General features: G+C 63.2%; 3 protein-coding genes across 4 annotated transcripts; 2 read left to right on the forward strand and 1 right to left on the reverse strand.

The window, feature by feature from the left end:
- Positions 1 to 602: 602 nt before the first annotated feature.
- CHLRE_09g396150v5 (uncharacterized protein) lies at positions 603 to 8418 on the reverse strand. 2 transcript variants are annotated; one of them, XM_043065791.1, is made up of 18 exons: positions 8188 to 8418; positions 7356 to 8014; positions 6899 to 6957; positions 6478 to 6569; positions 6036 to 6230; positions 5602 to 5705; positions 5113 to 5238; positions 4919 to 4935; positions 4786 to 4841; positions 4527 to 4571; positions 4181 to 4228; positions 3836 to 3888; positions 3410 to 3482; positions 3001 to 3120; positions 2666 to 2895; positions 2181 to 2329; positions 1723 to 1961; positions 603 to 1324 (listed from the first exon to the last, which is right to left on the reverse strand). In XM_043065791.1, exons 1-18 carry the CDS (start codon positions 8239 to 8241, stop codon positions 1217 to 1219), a joined length of 2427 nt encoding a protein of 808 aa, XP_042920901.1. In that variant the 5' UTR covers positions 8242 to 8418; the 3' UTR covers positions 603 to 1216. The 2 variants fall into 2 exon arrangements, with proteins under 2 accessions (XP_042920901.1, XP_042920902.1); XM_043065790.1 differs by having other exon boundaries at positions 4786 to 4855; positions 4915 to 4935.
- A 3590-nt stretch (positions 8419 to 12008) lies between these two features.
- On the forward strand, positions 12009 to 13958 carry CHLRE_09g396100v5 (uncharacterized protein). Its single transcript, XM_001694554.2, has 4 exons — positions 12009 to 12133; positions 12401 to 12572; positions 12806 to 12923; positions 13235 to 13958. The coding sequence occupies exons 1-4, from the start codon at positions 12114 to 12116 to the stop codon at positions 13450 to 13452; spliced, it is 528 nt and encodes a 175-aa protein (XP_001694606.2). The 5' UTR covers positions 12009 to 12113; the 3' UTR covers positions 13453 to 13958.
- A 560-nt stretch (positions 13959 to 14518) lies between these two features.
- CHLRE_09g396050v5 (uncharacterized protein) lies at positions 14519 to 23862 on the forward strand. Its single transcript, XM_043065786.1, has 15 exons — positions 14519 to 15165; positions 15615 to 15701; positions 16288 to 16403; positions 16738 to 16812; positions 17283 to 17393; positions 17715 to 17789; positions 18212 to 18295; positions 18677 to 18739; positions 19130 to 19241; positions 19584 to 19708; positions 20032 to 20094; positions 20362 to 20757; positions 21082 to 21881; positions 22175 to 22232; positions 22650 to 23862. Exons 1-15 carry the CDS (start codon positions 14754 to 14756, stop codon positions 22713 to 22715), a joined length of 2643 nt encoding a protein of 880 aa, XP_042920903.1. The 5' UTR covers positions 14519 to 14753; the 3' UTR covers positions 22716 to 23862.
- The last annotated feature ends 535 nt before the right edge of the window (positions 23863 to 24397 follow it).

The raw sequence follows: 24397 nt of genomic DNA on the forward strand, positions 1-24397 counted from the left end.
CGCAACCCTGCCTCCACCTTACCTGCCGTCCTTTGGCCGCAAGAATTGCGGCTTGCTTTCGCGCCAAACCTGCCTCTTGTATGTCGGGCGTGGCAAACATGCCTACGAAAGGCTGACTCTCTGGTTCAGCAGTCACTTATCTGCCGAGGCCAAGCACGTCCGAGCGGCGCGTTCCGGTCGCCGCGGGTCGCCGCACGCGGTCCAGGCAGGTCCAGGGTACGCCGCAAGAAGTTCAGGCAGTGTAAGCCCGCGGTGCAACAACCGTGGGGGCATGTCGCACCCCTGGAGGGCACTGTAGAGTGCTGTTGGTGGACGCCTGCCCGGTTTCAGCAAGCGCCCTGCCTGCCAGCCGCTCCGCCGCACGTGCACGGTGGTGCCAGTCCCCCAGAAGGGCCCACAGCGCTGAAACCGTTGAGGCGCCGCAGCGGGCAGCTGCTTCATGCCAGGCCCCCCCTGTTCGTAGCTGCCAACGCTCCTTCCCTTTCAGCTTTTTTCCGCGCCCCCGGAAAGACACGCTCACGACCCCACGCACAAAGATACGGTCTCCGAGGAAATCATCAGTTCAGGTATGTGTGTGATGGGACAGGGTTTAGGCAGGTTGGCGAGGTCCCGTAGGGTGCAGCTGATGCCCATACCCCAAGCAGACGGCAAACAGTTCGCAGTGGCAGAGCAGAAGTGCACGGCTGCTCAACATGTAATCACTTGGCCCGCATTGGCCCTGCAGACGTGCAGCGCACCGAAACTTCACCCGGCGCACGTGCACACAAGTCCGCATCACATGTCCATGGACTGGCCAGGATAGCGCGGACTGTGCAGGGTAGCATGGACTGGGTGGAAGCGCACCATCATATCAACTTGCATACGGCACTGTAGCTAGTCGCAAGGTCATACCCCACCAGCCCACCTTGTTCCAACTGCTCTAACCTCGCAACCCCACCACACACCGCCCCTGCTCCTGTGCTCTGTGGCCATCAGTATTCTACCGCCAGCACCGCGCCGGCTGCTGATCCAGCTGATCAGCTCCGTCACCCTGCCCTCCATCCACCACGCGTACTTTTAGGCCTGCGGCCGCTGCCGCGCCCCTCTCCAGTTCAATGCGCCGTCACCGCCCGCATCGCCCATTGTCGTAACACACAGCACGCGCACACTGCTGTCACGGCTGCTGTTGCCCCTGCTGCCCCTGCTACTGCTGCTGCCGCTGCTGCCCCTGCTACTGCTACTCGCGGTACCCGGCGGCCCGCTGCATGGCCTCCGCGTTGTCCCTGCACATGCCTGACGCCAGCGCCGGAGACGACTCGCTCACAATCAGGCCACCCAGCTTCACCTGCACACACATGTCAGCAACGAGCGTGTGTGGCTGTGTGCGCATGTCGTGTGTGTGTTTGTGTGTGTCTGTGTGTGTGTGTGAGAAAACAAACAACAAAACGAAGTGTGTGTGTGTGTGTGTGTGTGTGTGTGTGTGTGTGTGTGTGTGTGTGTGTGTGTGTGTGTGTGTGTGTGTGTGTGATGCGAACGAAAAGGCGTGTCACGTGCGCGCGCGCACAAGGGCAGAAGGCAATGCAGGGCATGCGCCGTGTTCGGTCAACACAGGCTGATTTGGAGCCGCCGCCTATTGTGAGAACATTGAGCGAGCGTAATCCAAATAAAGCAATCGTAATAAAATAGAGCAACGGCTAAACACAGTCGCCTCTCCTTGACTCTACAATCACACTGGCCGCTCACCTTGTGGGCCCCGCTCCGGGTGTCTTGCGCCACGCGCACCAGCACACGGCACGAGCCCATGTCAGGAGGGGCAGCCGCCCCTGTCCCGGCCCCTGGCGCCTGCCCAGCCGGCGCCGTCATCAGCAGCGCCTGCACGCACCCCAGCTGCAGCTGCGAGGCCCGCGGCTCCCACAGCCCATCCAGGCGTGCCGCTGGTGCCATCGCCAGGCCGGTCTGCGCCTCAGCCGCCGCAGCCGCGACTGTGGATGGCATTGGGATCGGGACTGGGATTGGGATACGGCAATGCGGGGCACTTGGCGGCATGGCATCGCGGTCGTGGTAGCGGACCTGCGGACTGGCGGACTGGTGGCCCGGCGCATTTGCATGTCGCCCTGTGAGCACGCCCGCATACCCAGAGCCACCCCTCCCTTGGACCCCACCCCTCCACCGCCCCCCACACCATCCAAAACCCCACCCACCTGCCGCCGCGTACTGTGCGGCCGCCGCCGGCGCCATGGCCGACGTACCGTTCTCGCCGCCGTACTTGTCGTACAGCGCCAATGCACGTGTGCCGCATACGCAGCCGCCGGCGCAATGGATGTCAGCCATGCCCATGTTCTCGTAGCTCCTGTTGTACGGGTTAGTTGCCGCATACGTGCCGTACACGTGTCAATCGTGGTGGTGGTTGTGGTGGTGATTGTGGTGGTGATTGTGGTGGCGATGCCAGGAGCCGTTAGCGGCTGCGGTGCGGCGTTTGGTGTGTGCTGCCCTTACGGCTGTGCTGGGTACGTTACGGACTGTTGCTGCGGCCGGGATGGAGGCAGGGGCGGCAGCGGCCCGAGTGGCGCCGAGCCGTACAGCAGCTTCCCCGCTGGCCTAGCACGCACAGACGTGATGGTGCCACGTCATGCAAAGTTCAGATCAGCGACGTTCGCGCCCAAGCACGTGTTTACATGCACCGTACCTGAGATATGCCAGGATGAGGATGACAAAGCGCGGCTTCTGTGCAGGCGCCGCCGCCGCCGCCGTGGCGTTGGACGCAGCAGCGGTAGCAGAGCCAGCTGCAAACCCGGCGCCATCGGAGGCGGGGGCGGTGGTGTTCAGCACGAAGGTTATGTTGGCCCCGGGCTGTGTGGCGGTGAAGCCCCATTTGGGCGCCCGCGGGTCTCGGCCCTCGTTGACCCAGGCGAAGCCCTGTATGTGGGGTTGGTTCGACGCAGGCGGTGTGGGCGCGGTGCTTCTTAACGACGGCGACGGGTCTGACAACAGGTTTTCACATTGACTCTGACAGTGACTTACGTTCTGCTCAACGGCGCTGTCTCGCAAGCGGTCGCCCAGGATACACACGTCGCTAACCGAGTCCTCGTTGCCCGGAATGAGGTGGCGCGGTAGTGGCGCCAGGCGAACCGACTCCTCGCTCTGCGTGTTGCAAGCACAGATGGAGTGGGACCAAAGCTGACATGCGGAAGTCAGCGTGCTCGGCGGAGAAACGCTGCTAGGCTCACCTAGCCCATAGACCGGCGGGCAAGGCGCATGATGCATGAAGCGGCACATGCCTGGCCACGGACACGGTGGATAGGGCGCCTGTGGGGGCTGTATCCGTGTCGGCCTATGTCGTGCAGACGCGGCTCGAGCAGGATCTCGCCCACATGAAAACACACACGCAACTTGAACCCAGGAGCCCCGGCCCCCACCAATCGCCACCCACCTGCCTCCAGGGGCGCATCACCAGCCCCCGTCCGACCTTGACGAGCATCCCAATGATCAACTCCGCCATGGCTCTGAGTAGCCGTGCAGTCAGTCATGCACGCAAAAGCAAAGCAAGGCGTCGGTCATGCGCTGTATTGTTTACAGGCTGCAGTGTCGACCGCAAGGTGCACCGCCCATAACCAAGCCACTAGGGCCCGAGGCCGCGCGTGCCAAGCACGGCTTTCCCAAACTCAACGCACAGAAGCAGCTGCACACCCGCACGCACACCCGCACCCGCACCCACACCCGCACCCGCACGCACACCCGCACCCACCCACCCACCCACCCACCCACCCACCCACCCACACACACACACGTACCCACGCCTGCGCTCACACCCACACCCACACCCCGCAACCACGCCCGCTTTCGCGCCTGCACTTGCCTGTGCCCGGTGAGACCGGTGGGGTGGATGGGGTCCTCGTAGAAGAAGGCCATCTGTATGGGCACGGGGTGCCACACGGGCAGGGCGCAAGGACATGTGTGGGGGAGGCGAGGTCAGGATGAACCGTCAGGGCAGCTTCTACAACAATCCAGGGGAAGGCACGTGCATCGCTAGAAACCTGATGGTTGGTGGACGCGGGTACGGCGGGGGCCCTGCCGCACTCCCCTCCCTCTCCCCCAGCCCTTGATATTGCTGGGGCCTGGGGTCCATCAGACGGCGCGAATCGGGAGCATGGCGCGCTCACCGGCCGCGGTCCACTCCCCGTCTTCCATCCGTCCCCCGCACCTTGTCAGACGTGGCGTTGGCACGTGTCTGGGCGCGCGTCAGGTCGGTCTGTGCTCGTGGGGGCATGTGGGCGCGTGCACACACGTGACACGTGTGACAGTGCAACATGGAGAGAGACAGAGGGCGCGTGCAGCGGCCGTGGGGCGGGGCGTGGGCCCTGAGGGTACAGGACCACGCATCGGTGGCGGCGTAGGGTTTAAGGCATGAGAAGACGGCAGCGTTAAGAGGGGGTCTGCCCCCCTACTGGACCTGACGCCCTACTTTGCAGGTAATGCTGCGCAGCAAACCTGATGAGGCAAAACCAAAGCCTGACATTATCATTGCCCGCACATCGCCGTGCGCTCACCCGGAAGCTCCTGACACCCGCGACCATCTGGTGATACACCGCAGCCTGCGCGTCCCAGACCCAGCAACACACAAAATAAGTGGAAGGCGCGAAGCAAAGCAGAAGGCAGAGGCATTCAGCAAGGATAATTTGGCGAAAATGAAGCACCGGGGGTGACGTGGGCACTGATATCTGCTTGCCGGCACGAATAGTCCGCAGCAGCAGTTGTGTGAGCACGGGGCGCGCACGGACGCACGCACGCACGCACGCACGCACGCACCTTGAGCGAAAGTAGTTGCAATCCGTAGTAGGTCGCAAACTCAAAGTATTCCGACTCTGCACATGTTGAGCTGGGGAGATGAGCACGGGGAACGCAACAGCGCCCGCAGCTAACTGGCGATCTTGGCACCTACCCGCGTTAGAGTAGTACCTGTGTTTTGGGCACCGTGCACAACAGCATGTGGGCGGTCAGAGGAAAGTGCAAGAGCTGGTGAAAGCAGCTCCTGATTGACTTGAAAATCTTATTTCTCATGCGCTTCTGCCTCTGCCCACCTATGGTTGTGTGTATACTGGCAATCGGCAACATGCAGGTTTCAGGAACACTCACACGCCCAGCGCGTCGCGCTTTGCCGGCCCCGGCAATATGAACTGCCCCTGCCAGCGGTAGCCGTTGAGCAGTGCTACAGCCGGCCGCCCCGGCAGCAGTAGCAGCTTGCGCAGCAGCAGCTCCAGGCTGTGGCAGTAGCAGGTGGGGCAGCCGTTCATGATGAGGGGGGAGGGAGGTGCGGGGGGAGGTGCGGAGAGGAGGGCCGGGCCGGGTAGGTGAAGGAGAAGTGCAGGGGGCCTGGGAACAGGGTCCAGCATCAGTGTCAGCAGGTGGCCTCCTTATCCACGACTTCCTTACCGTCCCACTCGCTCTGTTTTACAACACACACGCACACAGTCACAGTCACAGTCTTTGCGCGTATCCTTCCTTGCACTTCTTAACACATACACGCCCGCCCGCCCGCACACACACACACACACACACACACACACACACACACACACACACACACACACACACACACACATACACACACAAGATCATGCCCACCTCTTTCGCGGCTCGTTCTCGAATGCCGGCTGCGGGAAGGGCGGGTCGTTTATGGCGTACTCCAGCAGCACCAGGTCGGGCGGGTGCGCGTCCAGCAGGTACTCCTGAGGAGGAGGGGGGTGGCGAGGTGGGGAGGTGGGGAGGTGGGGAGATGGGGAGTTGGGTGGGTGTCAGGGCCCAGGGTCAGGGGCCAGGGAGCCAGGGACACAGTTTGCATACTAGCCGTACCGGCAACAGCATCAACACTTCCGTGAGCTTTCCCGTCAGGCGCTCCCCCGTGCAAGGCAGCAGCAGTCGCAAGCGGTCGCTCGCTGGTGCCCGAGCGGCCGCCTAGCTCTGTCGCCGTGTAGGTCACATCCCCACCTGGCCACAGCCTGCCCCACTCCCCCCGCCCCATGACTCCATGGCCCCATGACCCCAACCCATTGCTGTACCTTGAGGCACAGGTTCATGTAGCCACTGCTGGTGGCAGGGCACGCGGCGTTGATGACACGAACCGTGGAGGCATTCCACCCCGGCCCCACCACCCCCAGCCACGACCCCGCGCGCCCCGACTCCGGCCCCGCGCCCGGGCCCTCTGGTGGCAGCCCTGAGTCAGGCCGGGCCGGTGCGACCTCGGCAAACCACATCTGCGGCAGTCGGGTGGGGGTTGTGAATACCAGCCCAAACTAAACTAAACCAAGCTAAAACGAGCGGAGGGGGTTGGTGAGGTGGAGTGTTGTTTGTACTGGGGACAATGCCGTGAAGGAACCCGAAACGATCATGGCGCTGGTAGGCACACGCCTCCACCCATTCAATGCCGTCCTCGGTGACTGACACCCAGCCTTCCCTCCCTCCTGGCCCCACCCGCCCACCCGCACCCGCCCCCACCCGCACCTGCAGCCACTGCGCGTACGACGGCTCGCCCACCACTGCGCCCATGCCCATTGTCACACTGCCGCCCAGGAGCGCCACTGTCAGCCGCTCACCTGCGGACCGAAGAGGGCGGCGGGTCATTGAGAACAGTGGGAGAGGTCAGAGGAGGGGGGAGAGGAGAGAGAAGGGGAGAGAGGAGAGGAGGGGAGCGAGGAGAGGAGAGGAGGGGAGCGAGGTGAGGGAAGAGGAGAGAGAGGAGAGGATGGGAAGGGAGAGAGGTGAGAGAGGAATGGAGAGAGGCTAGAGGAGGTGAGGAAGGAGAGGAGGAGAGGAGGGTGACGGAGTGCAATAGACACCCTGCCAGCGGCCCGCGGTTTGCACATGCACCGCCACACTGCTCCATCCACACCGCCACACCGCAACGCCGCCACACCGCACCCACCCGCCGCCATGCGCCACATGAAGCTGCGTATGCGCTCCAGGTCCCCCAGGTACACGGCTCTGTGCCGGCAGTGCACAGGGGGACAGGGTCGAAACTGTGCGGGCATATGGCCCAGTGCGTGTGTGCGGTTCGGTGTGTTAAAGAGCACAAGGAAAACGTTCGGTGTGTGTGCGGCAGCGGCAGCACCGGTCACGGAAGGAGCAACGGCAGCGGCAACAGCAACGCCGCCGCCCCGCCCCCCTGTTACCCGCTCCTGGGGCGCACTCATCTGAGCGCACGTACAACACGCCCCGCGCCGCCCCGCCCCACCCATGCCAGATCTATGTGACTCACCCTTGCACGGTCGCCCTCCCGATTACACCCTCCCCTCCCCTCCCTCCCCGCCCCCTGCCCTGCCCCGCCCCGCCCCCCGCCCGCCCCCCCCCCCCCCCCCCCCCCAGTGTCAGTACGCACCCACCGCTGCAGCTGCCGCGGGCGCAGCACGTGCGACTCTGGCGACTTGGCCCGGTGCTGCTTGGCGGTCGCCAGCAGCCGGTGGAGCCCCGCCATGACAGCAGCAGTGCTGCTACTGCCGCTACTGCCGCCGCCCGGGGCGGTGCTACTGCCCCCGCCGGCGGCGGCTGCAGCTGCTGCCGCCCCTGCTGCTCCTGCACCCGTGCTAGGGCCGTTGACGCCGGCACCGGCGGCAGCGCCGGCGGCGGCAGCCGACGCCACGAGGTCCATACCGTCCCCGTCGCTGCCACCGTCATCTTCCTGTTGCTGCTGCTGTTGCTGCTGCCACAGCCGCCACGCCAGCTGCTGCTGTTCCGCCTGCCCCTGATGACCGGCGTGCAGCTGCTGACCGGCGTGCAGCTGCTGCCACAGGCGCCGGCGCGCCCGGCGCCACCTCGCTATCCCTGCATCTACCACGGCGTCCGTGGCTTCTTCTAGCTCACGGTTTGCTCCAGCGCGTTTGTCCGCGTCAGCCCCAGATTCCGCTGCGGCTGAGGTGTGGCTGTTCCAAGCTGCCGCGTGTGGCAGGAGGGAGCGGTCAGGCGCCATGCTGGACGCGGCTCCGGCAGAGCGGCTCAATGCAACATCGGGCGCCTGAGCAGCGGCGTTATTGAGCCCACCAGTCTGCAGCGCGATATGTCCAGGGAAGGCTGATGAGTGTGGGCTTGAGGGGGAGGGAGCATAGACATGGCACGTTGACATGGGCAGAGGGGAGTCTTCCCCTTAGCAACAGGGTCGCGTCCCCAAGCCCGAGTAGCGTCCTTGCCTGAGACGACTGTGGCAGGCTGTGATCTTACCAGGTGAACTGCTGAAAGGACGGCGAGCAGCAGGGCGGATACCGACCGCGGCATCGCTCACGTCCAACCGAGCTGTCTCTGTAATACTAATTATAACATTCAGAATTATGAGAATATAAACGAGACTCCATTTAATCTGCATATCAGGTTAGCGGAACTGCTCTGGGTGCTGGAGGTTGCCTCACCCGACGCTATGCCGGCAGCGCAGCTGGAAATACGGAGCCCATCGTTTGACGAACGACTGACCAAAACAAAAGCATCGCGGGCTAAACGTGGATCTACCCGCCACATATTGGCATTAGGCACGCCACCATGCTCTGCTTGACGACGCTGTTTCCCCATTGCTTCACCTAGGTCCCCCAATCCAACGGGTGATTGGGTGCCCAGAATGCCGTGCCCGCCGTTGCTTTCCGCCAAGGCCATCGGATCATCAATGCCGAGTGCAAGCGTGCGGCAAGCCGCCGTAAGCCTGCGCCACCACACGCCAGCACCCACCCAGCGTCCCAGCCCGGAGGGTGGGAAAGTTGCCTAGCGCAGGCATCTGGCGGGGTGGGTCTGGTCTGGCAGCTAAGTTCCAGAGGCAACTTGACCCCCGCGCACGCGCATCTGAGGGTGCTGGGGTAGCCCTGCGCAGGCATCATGGGGTGCCATGTCCACGCATCTCGACTGGCGGGGATGGTCCGCCCAGGCATCTTAGCTGCCGTGCCCAGGCATCTGGGATGGCGGAGGCGGTCCGCCCAGGCATCTTAGCTGCCGTGCCCCCGGAGCTTGACTGGCGTGGTTTCCCACCCCGAAAACGTAGCGTGCCGAGTTTTGATTGCGGGAATGTCAGTTAGCACGGTAACCCGGGTAGCGCCCGGGTACCCACGGTGCCCATGGCAAGTACGCAGCCCAATCCGGCCTGCTTCCCAAAGAATACTCTACAGAGACGCCAAGCGCGATATATTCAGTGCGGCATTTTACCACGCAACTAGGTGGCTACAATAGGGATGCGAATTACAATTGAAGGGACAGTCCGACAAGCGGGGGCACACCGTACCCACGCCGCGAGGGACCGTCTCCGGCCCAGAGAGAAACACCCACCCCCTGGTTGACTGCCGACCTTCATAGCGTTACGCGCATGAGTCGAAGCCGGCAATAGGCAGCTCAGATGTGCTAGCAGGGGCGCCGCGGCATCTGCATTGCCCCGCGCAGGCATCCGTGCTGATGGCGCGGGGTAGCGCAGGCATCTGCCATCCCCAGGGGTGCGGGGTGGCCAACTCGCCCCATGTGATCGGCAACGGCCGGCAACCGCCCCCAATTCCCAGTTGCGACCAGGCCCCGGCCCGATTTCTTTGCATAGAACTATAAGGAGTACCCCATAGAAGACCCTTGGCGCGTCGGGCGACTAAAATAAGGCCTCCGACAACAGAGCAGTATTTCATCTGCCATTGCTGCGTGCACCACCTTGGTGACGCGCTTGGCGCGCCAGATCATGCTCTATTAGCAAAAGGAAGAAGATGAGGTGCTCAGGAGGGGGCTTTTAAGCTTCGAGGCTGTGGGCAATGCTCATGGCGGCAGAAAGCTGCCACAGGGCAAAAGAGGAGCTTTGCAACTGCAACGTTGCTTATTATCCGTCCTCAACTCTATCATTCAGTTGGAATGTAAATCTACTCGCCGCAGGGTTGAACTGAACTTGCATTAAGCCGCTTCCCTCTCATTTTTGGTGTCCCAAGTTCTAGGAATCATTTACGATACATGGGGGCAAACCTGAGGCAATTGCCATGCCAATAGAGCCATCGCCGAGTGCACAAAGTCGTCGCGGAGGTGAAAGGCCGGGTGACAGGGGGCCGGGAAGCGCGAACGCCCAAAGCTAGCAGCCGTAACTGCATGGATGTTATATATGGTGTCAGTCATGCATACTTAGCCCCTTGGAGGATTAAAAACGCGAGATATACCATTGTTTCAATAAGGATGTCACTTGTATGCATAGATTAATCGATCGCATAGCCCTAGGAATCATCTTGGATAGGCAACGAAGTGGATGATGTACCGGGGGATACGCAAGCGTGAGAAACGCGTATGAAAAGTCGTCGCGGGCGTTTCAGGCGCCTAGAATTGGTGCTTGGACCGCGCGAGGCGCACATTCCACCCCTGATCCACCGGCACTAACTATATTTTCATCTATAGATGCTCCCGGGCTCCAAGGGAGAGCGAGGCGGGGTAGAACGAGCTTGCCAACAGCCAGCATGACGCTAGGAGCGTCCGGCAAGGCCGTCCTGGGCCGGCCCCAGTTGTGTTATGCGCCCAACCTGATTGTTACATGTCAAGGTCAAAGTAGTGCTGCCGGCTGCTATTGCGCAGTCCTGCTTTCGAACTTAGGCTCAGAATCGCACCTCGCTGTGCGCATGGAAGCCCTTCTCTGCCTGTAGTAGGCACCCGGAGACCTGAAACAAAGATTCTTCAGACCTCCAGTACATAGCAAGGCCATAGGTTGATATCGCGCAGCTTTCCCTGCCTCCAAGCCGAGACTCAAATCTGCGTCGGCAAGCATGTATTCGACCACCGTTTCATAGTCGCCCGACGCGCCAGGGGTCTTCTATGGGGTACTCCTTATAGGTCTATGCAAAGAAATCGGGCCGGGGCCTGGTCGCAACTGGGAATTGGGGGCGGTTGCCGGCCGTTGCCGATCACATGGGGCGAGTTGGCCACCCCGCACCCCTGGCCATCCCCCGGCGCAGGCATCTGGACTGCCGCGGCGACCCGCCCCAGCCAGCTTCGAACCCCCGCGCACGCAGCCAAATTTGGCTCGGCAGGGTACCCGGCTCACCCTTACAACCAGAGGCCACCGGCAACTTTTCGGACTTCCTACCAGCCGGCTATGTCCGGGAGATGAGGCTAGTATCGGAACCTTCGGCCTCAGACGGAGGACGTGGCGTGGGCTCAGCCCACTTTTCCCTTGCGAGGGAGAGCCACCTTTTCTTGTCGGACTTCCTACAGCCATCCTCTTGCGCGCCAGCAAACTACCAGCAAGTCTCGATACGGTACCTTCGGCGTTGTACCAGCCACGCAATCTTGCCTTGACTTTGCGACCAGAATGTTGGGGTCTGGGAATACGCTGCACACTGCAGACTACGCCTACCTTACCCTGTCCCCTCGCACCCAGCCAGCACCTGTGTGCATGTGGCCCAGTTCCCTGCCTCGCGGTCAGCTCAAGTGCCACTTTGGCTTTCTCCTCCACCCTCCTTCCTTCTGCCTTATAAAACAAGTCCGGTCGTCCTAACGGTAGAACCGGAGGCTTGATCGCACCATCAACCGACGCTGGCCAACGTTTCCCGGGATGTATGCGGACCTGTCCATACAACTACGGTATGCAGCCGGTGGCAGTCTGATACCGTCTGGCAACACCTGCCCTTAACTGGCCCAGACCTCCACGCCTAACGACCCTGCTGCGAACGGCGCAACCATGGCATGAATGCGCGCGCCAGCTGGCCCCAGTTAGCCCCGCTGGCAAGCACCGCTCCTGCGCCAACCCGCGCACCACACTGGCACCTTAAGCAGTTTATTTGCTAGATGGCGTTACTCGAGTATTGTCGACCAACTGTTCTCAGGAGCAAACCGACGAGCAAAGTAACAGCGATGGCATGTGCGACCCCGAACTTTGCAAGGGCGTCTGGATTGCTGCTGGCATTTACGTAAAAGGACAGATTTGGTAGCCCGTTGATTAGCCGACCAGTATCGCCATGCTGTTTTTGCGATTGAATCCATGACCTGTACGATGGTCAGTAGCTGGCCGCGCCCGCAAATATATAGTTGCTTCAGCATAGTTGTTGGTCGCAGGCACTCAGCGTATTCACAGGTCACATTCTGGAGACATACATTCGACTTTCTTATCGTCGTCCAGCCTCTGTAGCTCGAAGATGGCTCGCTCCCTCGCCATTGCCGCAATGGCGCTGCTATGCCTGGGGTGAGTCAATTGGACGCCATTAAGCAGCAGCGGGCAGCAGCCGCCTGCGACTGGAGTCGCCAGCTACTGGCGCGCGCGCATATGCCATGCCCGTTGCTCCGTCAAAGCGCGCTGCAAGTACCCATACCCATGGCGGGCATACGCACGACGGCCGAAGCTTGCGTGCTGCATGCCTTGAGAGCATGTCGCCGCTCCCAGTAACGCGGTTTTGGTGTGTTCGCGCTCGGGACCCCTTAATGAGATGGTTCGTATTCCCTGTGTCCGCAGTGCTGTGAGCGCCGCTCGCGCCGGCGCCAAGGGCAGCAGCAGCCTGTGGCCGGCTCTGTCCAGTTGCCAGCAGAAGGCCAACAGCACCGCCTTCCGCATCAACAGCGCCACCACGACCGCCCTGCCCGGCAACACTGTGTGCTTTGGCTTCTCGGCCGTCGCCGCGCCCGCGGTAAGAGCGTACGCAAGCTCAGCGTGTCTATCGGCTGAACGCCGGGCGAGAGTTTCCTCTGTCAAAGATGGGTCACACATGCTGACTTGCTGTTGTCACGCTCGCCAGGCTGTTTCCTATCTATGCAACCCCCCTTCGTGCCCGCCACTCACCGGTTTTGCCGCTGCCCGCCGCCTGACTCCACGCCCCTTTCCCACTTTACACTCCCTCTCGCGACTTACCCGCTCTCTCAGGGCAACTGCGGCAAGGCCTCCACTCTGGAGCGTGTCAACATCTGGGCCAGCCACGCCAACCGCACCATGATCAACGGATACAGCATCCGCACCGCCACCACCACCACTGCCGTGTCGGGTGAGTCAGCCGCGTTTTAGCTCGTCTTGCTTATTCGCGGGTTGGCTGTGTGTGGCCGCAATGGGGCCCGGCTACAGGTGGCTTGGGGTTTGGGGTGTGGCACAGAGGCAATCAGCAGGCAGGGCTGTCGCCTTACTAGCCCTGCGCCCGCTGCACGCTGGGTAGTTCGGTGGCTGGCTGCAAGCTTCATGCTTCCTTGTACACCAGCAACCTCGCGCCCGCGCCAACCGTGTCCGCGCCACCCCTGCTGCCGCCGCGCTCTGCTGACGCTTCCTCTCCCCTCCCCATCCCCATCCCCATCCCCAACCCAGGTGTCTGGTCCAAGAAGGGCGACAGCTGGGACGAGCTGACCTTCTCCAAGCTGGGCTGGACCGCCGACTACGTCATGGCCAACTCGCCCCGCATCTGCCTGACCCTGGACCACGACGTCACCCTGGACGACATCTGCGTGGGCAACGGCCCCTGCGTGGTGGCCCTGTACTCGGTGGGCGCCAAGAACTCCAAGTGCTGCCCCGTCTACAAGGTGTAAGCAGCGCCACGCAGCAGCGGCGGCAGCAAGCTGCCATGTGCAACACAACAACTTATGGAAAGGATGAGTGTGCCGGGACATCATGTGCGTGTTGTGTTCGGGTTGAGGGCGCGAGTGTATGGCGCAAGCGCAGGTCTGTGTGCGGGACCGCGCGCTGTGGCTGTGATTGCTGGGTGGTGCGGAAGTATGGCAGTGTAGTACCGGGACGGTTTTTGAAGTTCGGGCCCCGCAGCGCGCGTGCGCGCGAAGGGAAAGTGTGGGCGTAGCCGTGCTGACATTGGTGCTTTCCCGCCGTTAAGGTAAACCCTACGGTCGCATGGCGCTGACTTGGTGCGTGCGGAAGCCTGACGGTACGAGGAGACAGCAAAGCGTACATATTCAAGCGTTGACGTGCACACCTTTGCTGCGTGCCCTGTAGAGGCCAATTGCAACATGTTGGCCGCAGCACCCATTTTGATTATCAATCACGGACGCAATTGACTTCTTCGCTGTAAATCTCTTTGATGAATGTGTTTTTCTCTTTGGATGGCCCTGATGCGTCTGCAAAAGGTACCAAACTGTATGAATATGGTACACAGCTACTACTCGCCTGCGACCGCAGCTCCAGCAGAGCTATCATCATCAACGGCGTTGAGCGCTCGTTGCGTTTCTCAGCGCTCAGATCGGCACATTTGAGTGCTCTGCTGTCGGTACTGAACTGACTGCAACAATTCAGAGCTCCCCGTGGTTCGCCACTTCGCCGCGGCGCCGCGCTCTCCGTCTCCTCCGCCTCCAGCGCCAGCGCCTGCCTTGGGTGTAGAGCAGGGCGACCGCACAAATGCGTGCTTGGCTGGGTCAACACATCCCGTCGCACATGCAGGTCGAGAAGCGCCCGCAGAAGGATGCCCCTTCCCCTCTCTGAAAATCTGTGGAAAGTGGGGCATCGGGGGCACGCCGGGTGCCGCGTGTGGGTTTTGCCATCCGGCATTGCAAACGTGGGTGGTCAACGGCGACCCTCTTCGGCATACGATCGTGCATCATGCCTTTTGCTAGATTACCATTAGAAGTGGTTGGCCACCAGGTCTCTGTCACGCCCCTTGTAAAAACGTGAGAAACGGCCTTCCTCTCGCAGCAGCTTACCAGCAAACTTGCGTTTAATTTGAGCCAGACATTTCAAAAACCATCCATAGCATTTTCGCTTACTCTGCTCTCAGCCGTCACCAAACAAGGGCTTCTCAATCTTCACCACACAAGTCGACGATGCGTAGCGATAGATAGTCCGTTGCGGTATTCGCAGTAACGAAGGAGGTAACCGCGAGGCCATGACTCGACAGCAATTATTCACCACGCGCGGCCATGTAGTGCTCGGCGGCCAGCTTGCGAGCTCGTCCGAGGCGGCGTCCGCTTCATATTTGCCCAGAACTGATGAATACCACTTCAACAGCGGCAGTCGCGGCGGCGGGGCCGGCCGCTTGTTGCTGAGGTCACCGGGTGTCACGGCGGACTGCCGCCAGCACCGCGCTGCGGGCCGACCGCTGGTCTTTTGCTCCGTCACAGCTGGGGGAAGCTCCGGCGGCCTCCCGGTGCCTTCGTCTTCGGGCCGTTCAGATGTCAGCGGCAACGGCAGCGGGAGAAAGGGCGGCCAGCGGGGCTCTAACAGCGCTGACGGCAGCCCCTCGGCGGAGGGGAATGGGCCGCCATCGCTGGAGCGGCTGCCTGTGGCGATAAAGAAGGGTGGGTAGCACACAGAGGGTACAGGGCGCGGGCTTTATCGTGAGTAGGCAGATTGCAGGGGGCATAGGAGGGTCCGGACGATATGGGGTCTTCGCGGGGCCCGGCGTGTACGCAGGAAACACCCGCCCCCGCCAGCTGCCCTGGCGCCTCATTGCATCTCAATCGTCGACCCCCCAGCATGCGCCCCGCCACTGCCCTCCGCCCCTCTCACCACCACAGCCCCTCCCCCTGTACTGTCCCTCCAAGATTGTGTTACTAGGCATGAGCGGAATCCCCTGGAAGTCGGTCGGCACTTCAAACTTGTGATTTGATGACTCCGTGCTCAATGAACAGCTATTCCCCTCCCCTCCTCCCCGCTAAACCCAACCCCTCCTTCCCCCTCCTCCTCCTCCTTCTCCTTCTCCTCCTCCTCCTCCTCCTCCTCCTCCCCAAACAAAACACACACGCAGGCGAGCAGCTGCTGCCATACGTGTGGGACGGCAAACGCATCAGCGCCATGGACGAGGCGGCCATTGCGGAGGAGGACGTCAACAAGGGTGGGCGGGGGAGGGTGGCGAGCGGGGGTGGGGAGAGCGGGCGGTCGGGTACGTGCCGGCGTGCCGACCGGGGGGGCGGCATGTGTGCCGGCGTGGGTATGGCCAGCAGGAGGTGATGCAGGGGAGGGCACGCAGGTGGCCGAAGGGGAGGCGGGAGGTGGTGTGCCGGGATGTGAGAGAAGAGGTGGAGGAAGGAGGAGGGACTGTGGGTGGGATGCGGAGTTCCGGTTCCTTGGGTGTAGTACGGCAGCCATGCCGCCGGGGCCGCAGCGTGGGGCAGCAGGCTGGGCTGGAGGGAGGGCAAGGGAGGACGGCGCAACCCCATGCCCCAGTGCGCGGTTTGGGCTTGGTCCTTGTCGCCCCCCACGCAGTATCGTGGGTGCAGGCAGAGACGTGGTGGGTGGGTGGGAGGGGTTGAGGTGCGAGGAATGCCGTATGTAGGCACGGTGGTGCTGGGTGCTGGGTGCTGGGTGCTGGGGCAGCGGCGGTGGGCAGCTGGTGGTTCGAGAGGCCCGGTACGCAAGGACCCTGGGCCCCATGGTCCCGACACTCTTTGTGTGCTTTCCTGACACACACACGCGCACAGGGCGGCTTCGCAACTGGGTTCTGGGCCTGCAGCGGCGGCTGCACGAGGCCTTCCTGCCCGACCCGCGCGACGTCACACCGGACTATTGGGACTGGCTGCGCTGGCGGCTCAGCCAGGTGGGTGTGGGGGTGGGGGTGTGGGGTGCGGTGGGGTGGGGTGGGGGGGCCTGTGTTGAAGAGAGGGAACCAGGCTCATGGAAGGAGGGGAGAGAGGGTCTGGGCGCGTGTGTTAAGGCGGGGTGTTGCTTTGAAGGCAGGTTTTGGGCGGCGGCCTTGGAGTTCCTCCACAATACCTCACGTACGCCTGGAGCTGCCGCCGGGTCCGGGCCGCGGCCCTCACCTCCTGAGTCATGAGCATGTCAGCCAGCCCCTCCCCTCCCTCACACTTAACCTGTCCCTCCCCTCCCTCTCCTCCCTCTCCTCCCTCTCCCACCTCTCCCCCCTCGCGCAGCGCTTCTTCAGCTCCACAATGCAGAACTTCTCGTTCTCGGCGCTGCTCATGGCCACGGGGCTGGGGGCGAAGAAGGTGTGTGTGTGGGGGGGAGGGGTGCGTGTGTGTATGGGGGGGTCCGTGGGGGGGGGTGTAGATGCCAGCCCAAACTAAACCGAACCCAATGGGGGTGGGGTTTGAGGGGTGGGGTGACAGGGGGTGAGAGGCGCCATCTGGGGTGGGGTTGGTGTGGGGTTGGGGGTAAAGGGATGAGTCGGCAGTTCTTGGGGCTTGGGAAACAGAGTGGGAGGGGGTATCTGCCCAAGCCCAGCCAAATTGGGGGGGGGGGCAATAGCCAGGGGCTGAGCCCTGCATGGGGACGGAGGTAGGGGTGGGCAGGGGCTCCTGCAGCCGCGCGGCAATTCAAGAGAGCTGGGACTCATTGCAAGAGCTGGGGTAATTTCCTCTACCACTTGTCGTTCTGGTAGGAGACACACACAAACCCCTCCCCTCTGCCCTGTCTCCCCTCTCCTCCCCCCCCCCCCTGCCCTCCCCTCTCCTCCCAGGCCTTCGCCGCCTCCGCCGCCATCAACTGGCTGCTCAAGGACGGCGTCAGTCGCATCGTGCGCATGACTGTGTCCACCAGCTTCGGACAGACCTTCGACGCAGACCTGAAGGTGTGGGCGTGTGTGGAGGGGGAGGTTGGGGTTGGTGTGTAGGGGGGGATGGGGATGCGTGTGTGGGGCGGGGGCCAGGTGCGCGGCAGGCTGGGATTGGGGGGAAATGGGGCAGGCAGGGCTTCTACAGAGCATCTACAGGGCTGGTGCGGTTGTGTCGGTACCGAGCGGATCCAGATCTGTGTTGTGGCGCCGTCCCCCCTCCGCCCGCGGCCCTATCCCTACGTCCCATCCCCTCCCCACCCACCCGCCCATTCCCACTCATCAACGCACGCCCCTCCACTGCCCTCCCCTCCCCTCCCTCCGCCCCCGCCCCCGCAGCGCATGCGCTTCATCACCTCGCTCATCTTCACGGGCTGCATGGCCGGAGAGTTCGCAACACCCTTCTGGCCGCAGGTGCGGAGGGGCGACGAGGGGAGGGAGCACGGCGGGAGCAGGGATGGAGCAGGGAGGGGGAGCGGGTGGAGGAAGGAGGAGGGAGGGCAGGGAAGTAAGGATATGGCGCTAGGGGAACGGGGGGTATCTGCCCATGCAAGACGGCGGGGTTGAGACCGCTGAGATGGGGGGGAGGTTGGAAGGGGTTGTGAGGAGGGAATGAGGGGTGCGTGCTGGGTGGGAGTCGCGGCCTTAGCGGCGTGACTGGGGCAGCTACAGTACGGTAGTCATCGCGCCCGTTTCCTGTGCCGCCATTCCGAATATCACTACGGTAACAGCTGCCGCTCGCGCCTCCCTCGCCTTCACTCCGCTGCCCCCCCCCCCCCCCCCCACTTATTTCCTCCGCCCCCCTGCCCTGCCCTGCGCCCCTTCTGCCCCCGCAGCACTTTGTGGCCCTGGCCTCCGTCAGCAGTGTGGGGCGGGCGGTGGGGCTGTCCGCGTTCGTGGCCACACAGCCCGCGTTCCAGGTGCGTGCGGGCGTGCGTGTGTGGTGTGTGGGGAGGTGTAAGGGTGTGTGCGGGGGTTGTTTGGGGAGGGCGTGTGGGATGGGGCGAAGAAGGCGAGCAGGAAGCCAGGCAGGGTATGGTCGGAGGGGCGGGAGGGAGTCAAGCCCGCACCAGCGCCGCCACTTTGTGGGCGCTCGCGCACCCGCCTCATCACCTCCTCCCCGCCCCCATCGCTTTACTAATATCGCGTCGGGCACCTGCCCGGGCTGCGCCGTTTCGAGATTGCCTTCCAAACATGCCTGTCAATCATGTCTGTCATTCATGCCTGACGATCATGCCTGTCAGTCATGTCTGGAACCAAGCACCCCAACACCCACCCACCCCCCTCGCCGCCCCCCTCAGGCTGCACTGGCCACTGGGGGCAATCTGGCGGACCTCACCTCCAAGAACCAGGCACAACACATGGTGGGGACGGGGGACGGGGGGGCTGTGTGTGTTTGTGTGTCTGTTGCCTCCCTTGCACTCATTAACACACACACACACCCGCACACACCCGCACACACCCGCACACACCCGCACACACACACACCCGCACACACCCGCACAAACACATGCATACGCCTTAGTGCTTTTTTGAAAAACATGCACTGATACACACATACAAACACACCCCGCCCCCGTCTCTGCGCCGTTCCAACATCACCTTCTTCTAACTAGTCATGCCTGCAACCCCCTTCCCCCCTGTGGCTAAAGAACTCTGGCTAAATCACTCTGCCCTCCCCATGAACGGCTACCCCCCCCCCAGTGCATCCTGTACCGCTTTTCCAACCATCTTTGCAACCCCCCACTCCCCAGGTGATGGACATGCTGGCTCTGGGCGTGTCCGCCGGCCTCACCTGGCTGTGCCGCGGCATGCCGCGCGGCGGACTGCTGCTGCCGGCCGTCATGTACCCCATATGCGCAGCGGGTGAGCGGGCGGGTTACATTCATGGTTAGTTAAGGAAGTGGTAGACGGTAGGCAAGCGGGGGGGAGAAGCGGGGGCGAACGGGAATGAGGAATGGCCACATGGGCGGGGTGCGTGGTGCGGCTCAGATGGGTTCACGTGGGATTGGGAACGACTGCCCGTGCTCACAGGCATTCCCACAAACACACTCCCTCGAGTCCCTCCTCCCCGCTGTTCCTGCTGGACGTCGGCACTTCATACTTCAGATATGATCACTCCGTTCTCCACATGAACGGCTAACCCCAACCCCGCTTCTTGTCAATTAATCATGAATGTAACCCCCGCCCCCCTGCCCCGCCCCCCAGGTGACCTGACCTGCATCTGGCACGAGCTCAAGGCGGTGCAGCTGCGCTCGTTGAACCGCGAACGGGCCGAGATGGTGATAGAGCGGTGGATGCGGCGGGGCGGAGCGGTGCCGGACGCGGCAGAGGTGAGCAGCAGGGGGGGGAGGAGGAAGGAGGAGGGGAAGGCGAGAAACCGACCAGGGGCATGCAGGGGACCATTGGAGGTGGGCGAAGCGGGGGTTACATTCATGATTAGTTATGAAAGTGGTAGACGGTAGACCATCTTGCGGAACATGAAGCGTTACCGGGGGTTGGGGTGGGGTTTTACTCTGGACCAATCCAGTGGGGTGGGGGCCACAAGGGGGGGACAGCGGGGGGGGGGGGCGGTGGAGCTGCTGGATACCCACATGATGACACCCGCGCACTGCCCTCCTTCTGCGCCTAAACCCCACCCCACCCACCCCTGCAGATCGCCGCCGCCGAGAGCCTGGTGTGTGCCTCTGACGTGTGGGGCGGCTGCCTGCCCCTCTCGGTGAGGCCCGGGGGCGGGGGGCCCGGGGGGCGGGGCACCGGGGGCGGGGGGCGGCAGACAGCAGGCGGTGGGGTGAACACACACGATGTGCGATGTGCGGTGTGCGGTGAACCCGTGCCTGTCATACACACAGGCCACCGCCCCCAATGTGCGCCTTGCTTTCTCCCAACACGCGGTGCCCTGTCGTTGCGCTTTGTTTTCCTTGTGCTCTTTACACACCTTCCCGCCCCGCTGCTTCCCGGCCCCTTTCCAACTCACGGTGTGCAGATCACGTCGCTGGACAAGATCGTGCCTCGCGACCCCGCGGCCCTGCGGCGCCTGCTGCGCGACTACGAGGGCGAGCAGTACGTGCTGGCCGTGGCGCCCCTGGCCGCGGGGGCGGGGGCGGGGCCAGCAGGCGGAGGCGGAGGAGGAGGCGCGGCGGGGGCGTCGGGGAGGCAGCAGGAGCACGCGGGCAGCAGCAGCAGCAGCAGTTGCGGAGGAGGAGGAGGGGGGCCGTTTGGGTGGCTGCCCTGGATGCGTGGAGTCGGTGCGGGAGCAGCAGCAGGCGGCGAGGCCGGGGCGGGGTCGGGGTCTGCGCCGCGTGTGCTTGTGTCGCTCAGTGACCGCGCCGCCCCCTCCGACATCACCAAGGCGCTGCTGCATGCGGCCTACCTGCGCAAGGTGGGAGAGAGCGCAGGGGGTTAGCGGCCCGGTGGGGGTTGCGGGGAAGGGGTTCGGTGTGAATGCGATTGCGGATTCGGACCTTGCCTCCAACGCACACGCGCGCGCATGGCCCGCTGTCTGCTTGCCCACCTGCATTCATTACGTCACTTTACAACTCCGTTCCCCATGTTCAGCTTCCCCCACCCATCCACACACACACATCGGTAACAAGGCGCCTGTGTACTACATTCCTGGCTGCGCCTTTACTTCTTAATTAGTCATGAATGTAACCCCCCCTACGACTTCCTTAACTAGTCATGAATGTAAACCCCCACCCATCAGGCCGTGGTGGAGCACCTGGAGCGGCACGCCGCCTCGCAGCCCCAGCCCCACCACCACCACAAGCAGCCCCACACCCACTCCCACAACCACCACAACCACCACAACCACCATAACCACCAGCAGCACAACCGCAGCCACAGCCACCCACACCTGCAGCCGCTGCTTTCCAGCCTCCCAGATGCCGGCAGTGGCAGCAGTAGCAGCAGTAGCAGCAGCGCCGGTGGCAGTAGCAGCGCGAGCCACGACTCACGGCTGCTCAGCAAGCTGCACGAGGCCGGAGGCAGTAGCGGCAGTAGCAGTGGCGGCAGCAGCGGCAGTAGCAGTGGCAGTGCCGGCGGCGGGGTGGTGACGGGGCACACGCACGACCACATGCACTGGGACCCCCACCACCACACCTACTACCACCACTCTCATTTCCACACACACACCGGCCCTGCCTCCACCAGCTCAGCCGCCGGCGCAGCCGCGCTCGCGCCACACACCGCCAGCCTCAGCCTCAGCCGCACCCACAACAACAGCAACAGCGCCAATAACAAACACGCGAATGGCAGTAGCAACAGCAATGGCAGTAGCAACAGCAACGGCAGTAGCAACAGCAACGGCAGTAGCAACAGCAACGGCAGTAGCAACAGCAGCGGCAGTAGCAGCTATGACCCCGCGGGGGGCAGTGATCACCACGACGTGCAACAACACATGCATGTGCGGCGGGCGGCGGCGGTGCCGCCGGCGCTGCCACGGCTGGCGTGGCGGGGGGAGCTGGCGGCGCGCCTGGATGCGGACACGTGGGCGCGGCTCATCAGGTGGGTGGGACACAGAACGATTGTGTGCGTGTGTGGGGGGGCCGATGGGGTAGCGGTTGCAGTGTGACCTGCAGTGTGACCTGCAGTGTGTGGCATGTGTCATCCACTCCGGCCACTGTCAGTGCTGCATGTCGTGTCGCTGCCAACCACTGTCTCACAGCCGACACACACACACACACACACACACACACACATGCACGCACGCACACACACACACACACTCGTGCTGCCTTGTGCTTTTTGACACACGTGCTGCCTCCCTCCCCTCCCCTTCCCTCCCCTCCCTCACACAGGTCCAGTCGGCAGGAGGCGGCGCGCAACCTGCCGCGGCTGCTGCAGCAGGCGGAGCAGGTGTGCGTGTGTGTCTGTCTGCGTGTGCGCTATGTGTGCGTGTGTCCTTGTGTATGAGTGGCGAGGGCCGAGGCAGCGCTGCGGTGGAGCCTGGACCCCACAGGCAGAGACCACAGGCAGCCCTGCGCGCCCCTTCCTCTCTGCCGTGTTCCGCCACTTCGCTAAGCGCTGTGCACGCATGCGTGCACGCGCACACACACATACACACACACACACATCTGCGCACGGCCTTTTCCTTGTGCTCCTGAACACACCCGTCGCGCGCGCACACACACACACACACGCACACACACACACACAACCGACCTGTGCATGCTTGCGCACGTTGCACACACGGCGTGGACCCTCTTCCCTCGTGCTTTCCCACCACACGCCTCCATGACTCCCGACGCTGCTCCTGCTCCCCCACCGCCTCAGGCGGGCTGGAAGCTACAGCCGTTCATGCTCAACACCGCGGAGCGAGTGCAGTTCGTGCGGCTGTAGCGGCGTGCTGTCCTTAGTGTGGGGTTGGACCTGGGCGGTCGGAGGCTGGAGGCTGGAGGCTGGAGGCTGGAGGCTGGAGGCTCGGGGGCTCGGGGGCTCGGGGGCTCGGGGGCTCGGGGGCTGCCACTCACCGCTGTGGGGCTGAGTGGCAGCGAGCACTGCAGGCGGCGGCCCTGGCGGCACCGGCAGCAACACGCCGCCATGGCGCCGCCATGACGGCGGCATGCGGCCCAGGCGGCCCAGGCAGCTGCGGCAGCCGAGGCGGCCCAGGCGTGGTCGTAGAGCTGTCGGTGGTGGAGGGGGGCGGGCAGGTCTGGCGGCAGCAGTGGGGACCGGCGAGGGCAGGTGCGGGCCTACCTGCAGGGGCTCTTGGCACACGTGACCGTAGCGTGTGCGGATGCGAGGTATTTTTGTTTTGGATCTCCCTGCGTGCGGGCGTGCGGGAGCGTATTTTCCAGGCTTAGGGGCCGAATGAATGCACTGAAATCATTAAGCGCTTCGTTGAGACCAAGGCCGAGGTCTCGCCCACCAAGAAGCGCCGCGTGTGAAATGTGCGTACAGCCACGTACTGTACACACGCGCACGTGGACGTAGACAGGTTGGCGCACTTCATTTTTCCAACATTTATTGAGATGGTGCATGCATTTGATTGCGACGTCTAGACAGCGGCGCCGCGTTTGCGCGTTCGTGCATGTAGTCGGGTAACAACGCATGTGTGCTTGTGGCACGGTGCAGTGCGTGGCATGGCATGGCAACATGGGGGAGCAGTGAAGCAGGTGGGGGAAGACGTGAGAACACGCGGTAACCAGCTTGCTATCCGAGGGGCGAGTAAAGAAAGGCGTGGCGCGGCACCAATCACGTGCAGTGTCGGAACCACCGGTTGGCAGTGCAGGGGAACAATGAGGCCCCGAAGCGGCGGCCAGGGCCCCGCAGCCACCTTGAGTTAGGCAGTCGCAGCCTGGTGATTGGGTGCGCGTTTTGGCCGGTCCTTACGGGTTCTTACGGGTGCGGTTAGCCCCCGGCCCCTTTCCCCCGTGAAAGCGGACAAGAGGCGCTGAACGGCTGAAGCACCCAAATACCCAATGCACGTGTCACGTACCGGATACGGCTGGTTGTGGCTACTCATTCCTTGTAATGCCGTGTCAAGGACCCAGCAGCTTGTTGCCCGTGCCCGTGCTAGATTGCAACATGCAGGGGGTACAACAGGGACCTGCTGACGCAGCCTACACCCTGTCCCATCGCACACCTGCTGTCGCAGCTCACGAGCGGAATCTGCCATAGACCTGAGTGCTAGGTAGGGCCAAGGCGGCCAAGGGGCGCACCGGTCGCGACCGTGTATCTGTGCTGGGTGAGGAGTGCTAGCGGCTTGTGATGGCTGGCTGCAGCCGACGACACGCCCCCGCCACGGGGCGCCTCGGGGCGGCAATGCACGCAGCAACCTTTCACCCAGCAGGGCTTGCATCTTCCGGGAGCGGCAAGAAGCGGGCCGCAATGTAGGCCCTCGGGCGAGAAAGATTGTGCAATGCCGGGCGGGGGTGCATTCTCGCCGCGTGGGGCTGCATACGGTCCCGGAATCTCGCCAACTACCCCTTTCCAAACTAGGCATTTTGGGGCTCTGGGATGCTGTGAGCGAGAACGTGGTTAGGTCCCTTCTCGCCTGCGGCGGCGGCCCACCCCTGGAA

Source organism: Chlamydomonas reinhardtii, chromosome 9, assembly GCF_000002595.2.
Source record: "Chlamydomonas reinhardtii strain CC-503 cw92 mt+ chromosome 9, whole genome shotgun sequence".
NCBI classification, from domain to species: Eukaryota; Viridiplantae; Chlorophyta; class Chlorophyceae; order Chlamydomonadales; family Chlamydomonadaceae; genus Chlamydomonas; species Chlamydomonas reinhardtii.

What these genes read in the sequence shown, in the direction of transcription:
- CHLRE_09g396150v5 (XM_043065790.1), bottom strand. Translation starts at nt 8,241, where the DNA reads ATGCCGCGGTCGGTATCCGCCCTGCTGCTCGCCGTCCTTTCAGCAGTT. An exon ending in CGTACGCGCAGTGGCTGCAG is followed by an intron (nt 6,231 to 6,477) that starts GTGCGGGTGGGG and finishes CGACTGCCGCAG; the next exon opens with ATGTGGTTTGCCGAGGTCGC. An exon ending in CTCATCCTGGCATATCTCAG is followed by an intron (nt 2,330 to 2,665) that starts GTACGGTGCATG and finishes CCCGTACAACAG; the next exon opens with GAGCTACGAGAACATGGGCA.
- CHLRE_09g396100v5 (XM_001694554.2), top strand. Translation starts at nt 12,114, where the DNA reads ATGGCGCTGCTATGCCTGGG. An exon ending in ATGGCGCTGCTATGCCTGGG is followed by an intron (nt 12,134 to 12,400) that starts GTGAGTCAATTG and finishes CTGTGTCCGCAG; the next exon opens with TGCTGTGAGCGCCGCTCGCG. An exon ending in CGGCCGTCGCCGCGCCCGCG is followed by an intron (nt 12,573 to 12,805) that starts GTAAGAGCGTAC and finishes CCGCTCTCTCAG; the next exon opens with GGCAACTGCGGCAAGGCCTC.
- CHLRE_09g396050v5 (XM_043065786.1), top strand. Translation starts at nt 14,754, where the DNA reads ATGACTCGACAGCAATTATTCACCACGCGCGGCCATGTAGTGCTCGGC. An exon ending in CCACACAGCCCGCGTTCCAG is followed by an intron (nt 18,296 to 18,676) that starts GTGCGTGCGGGC and finishes CGCCCCCCTCAG; the next exon opens with GCTGCACTGGCCACTGGGGG. An exon ending in CGGTGCCGGACGCGGCAGAG is followed by an intron (nt 19,709 to 20,031) that starts GTGAGCAGCAGG and finishes CCACCCCTGCAG; the next exon opens with ATCGCCGCCGCCGAGAGCCT.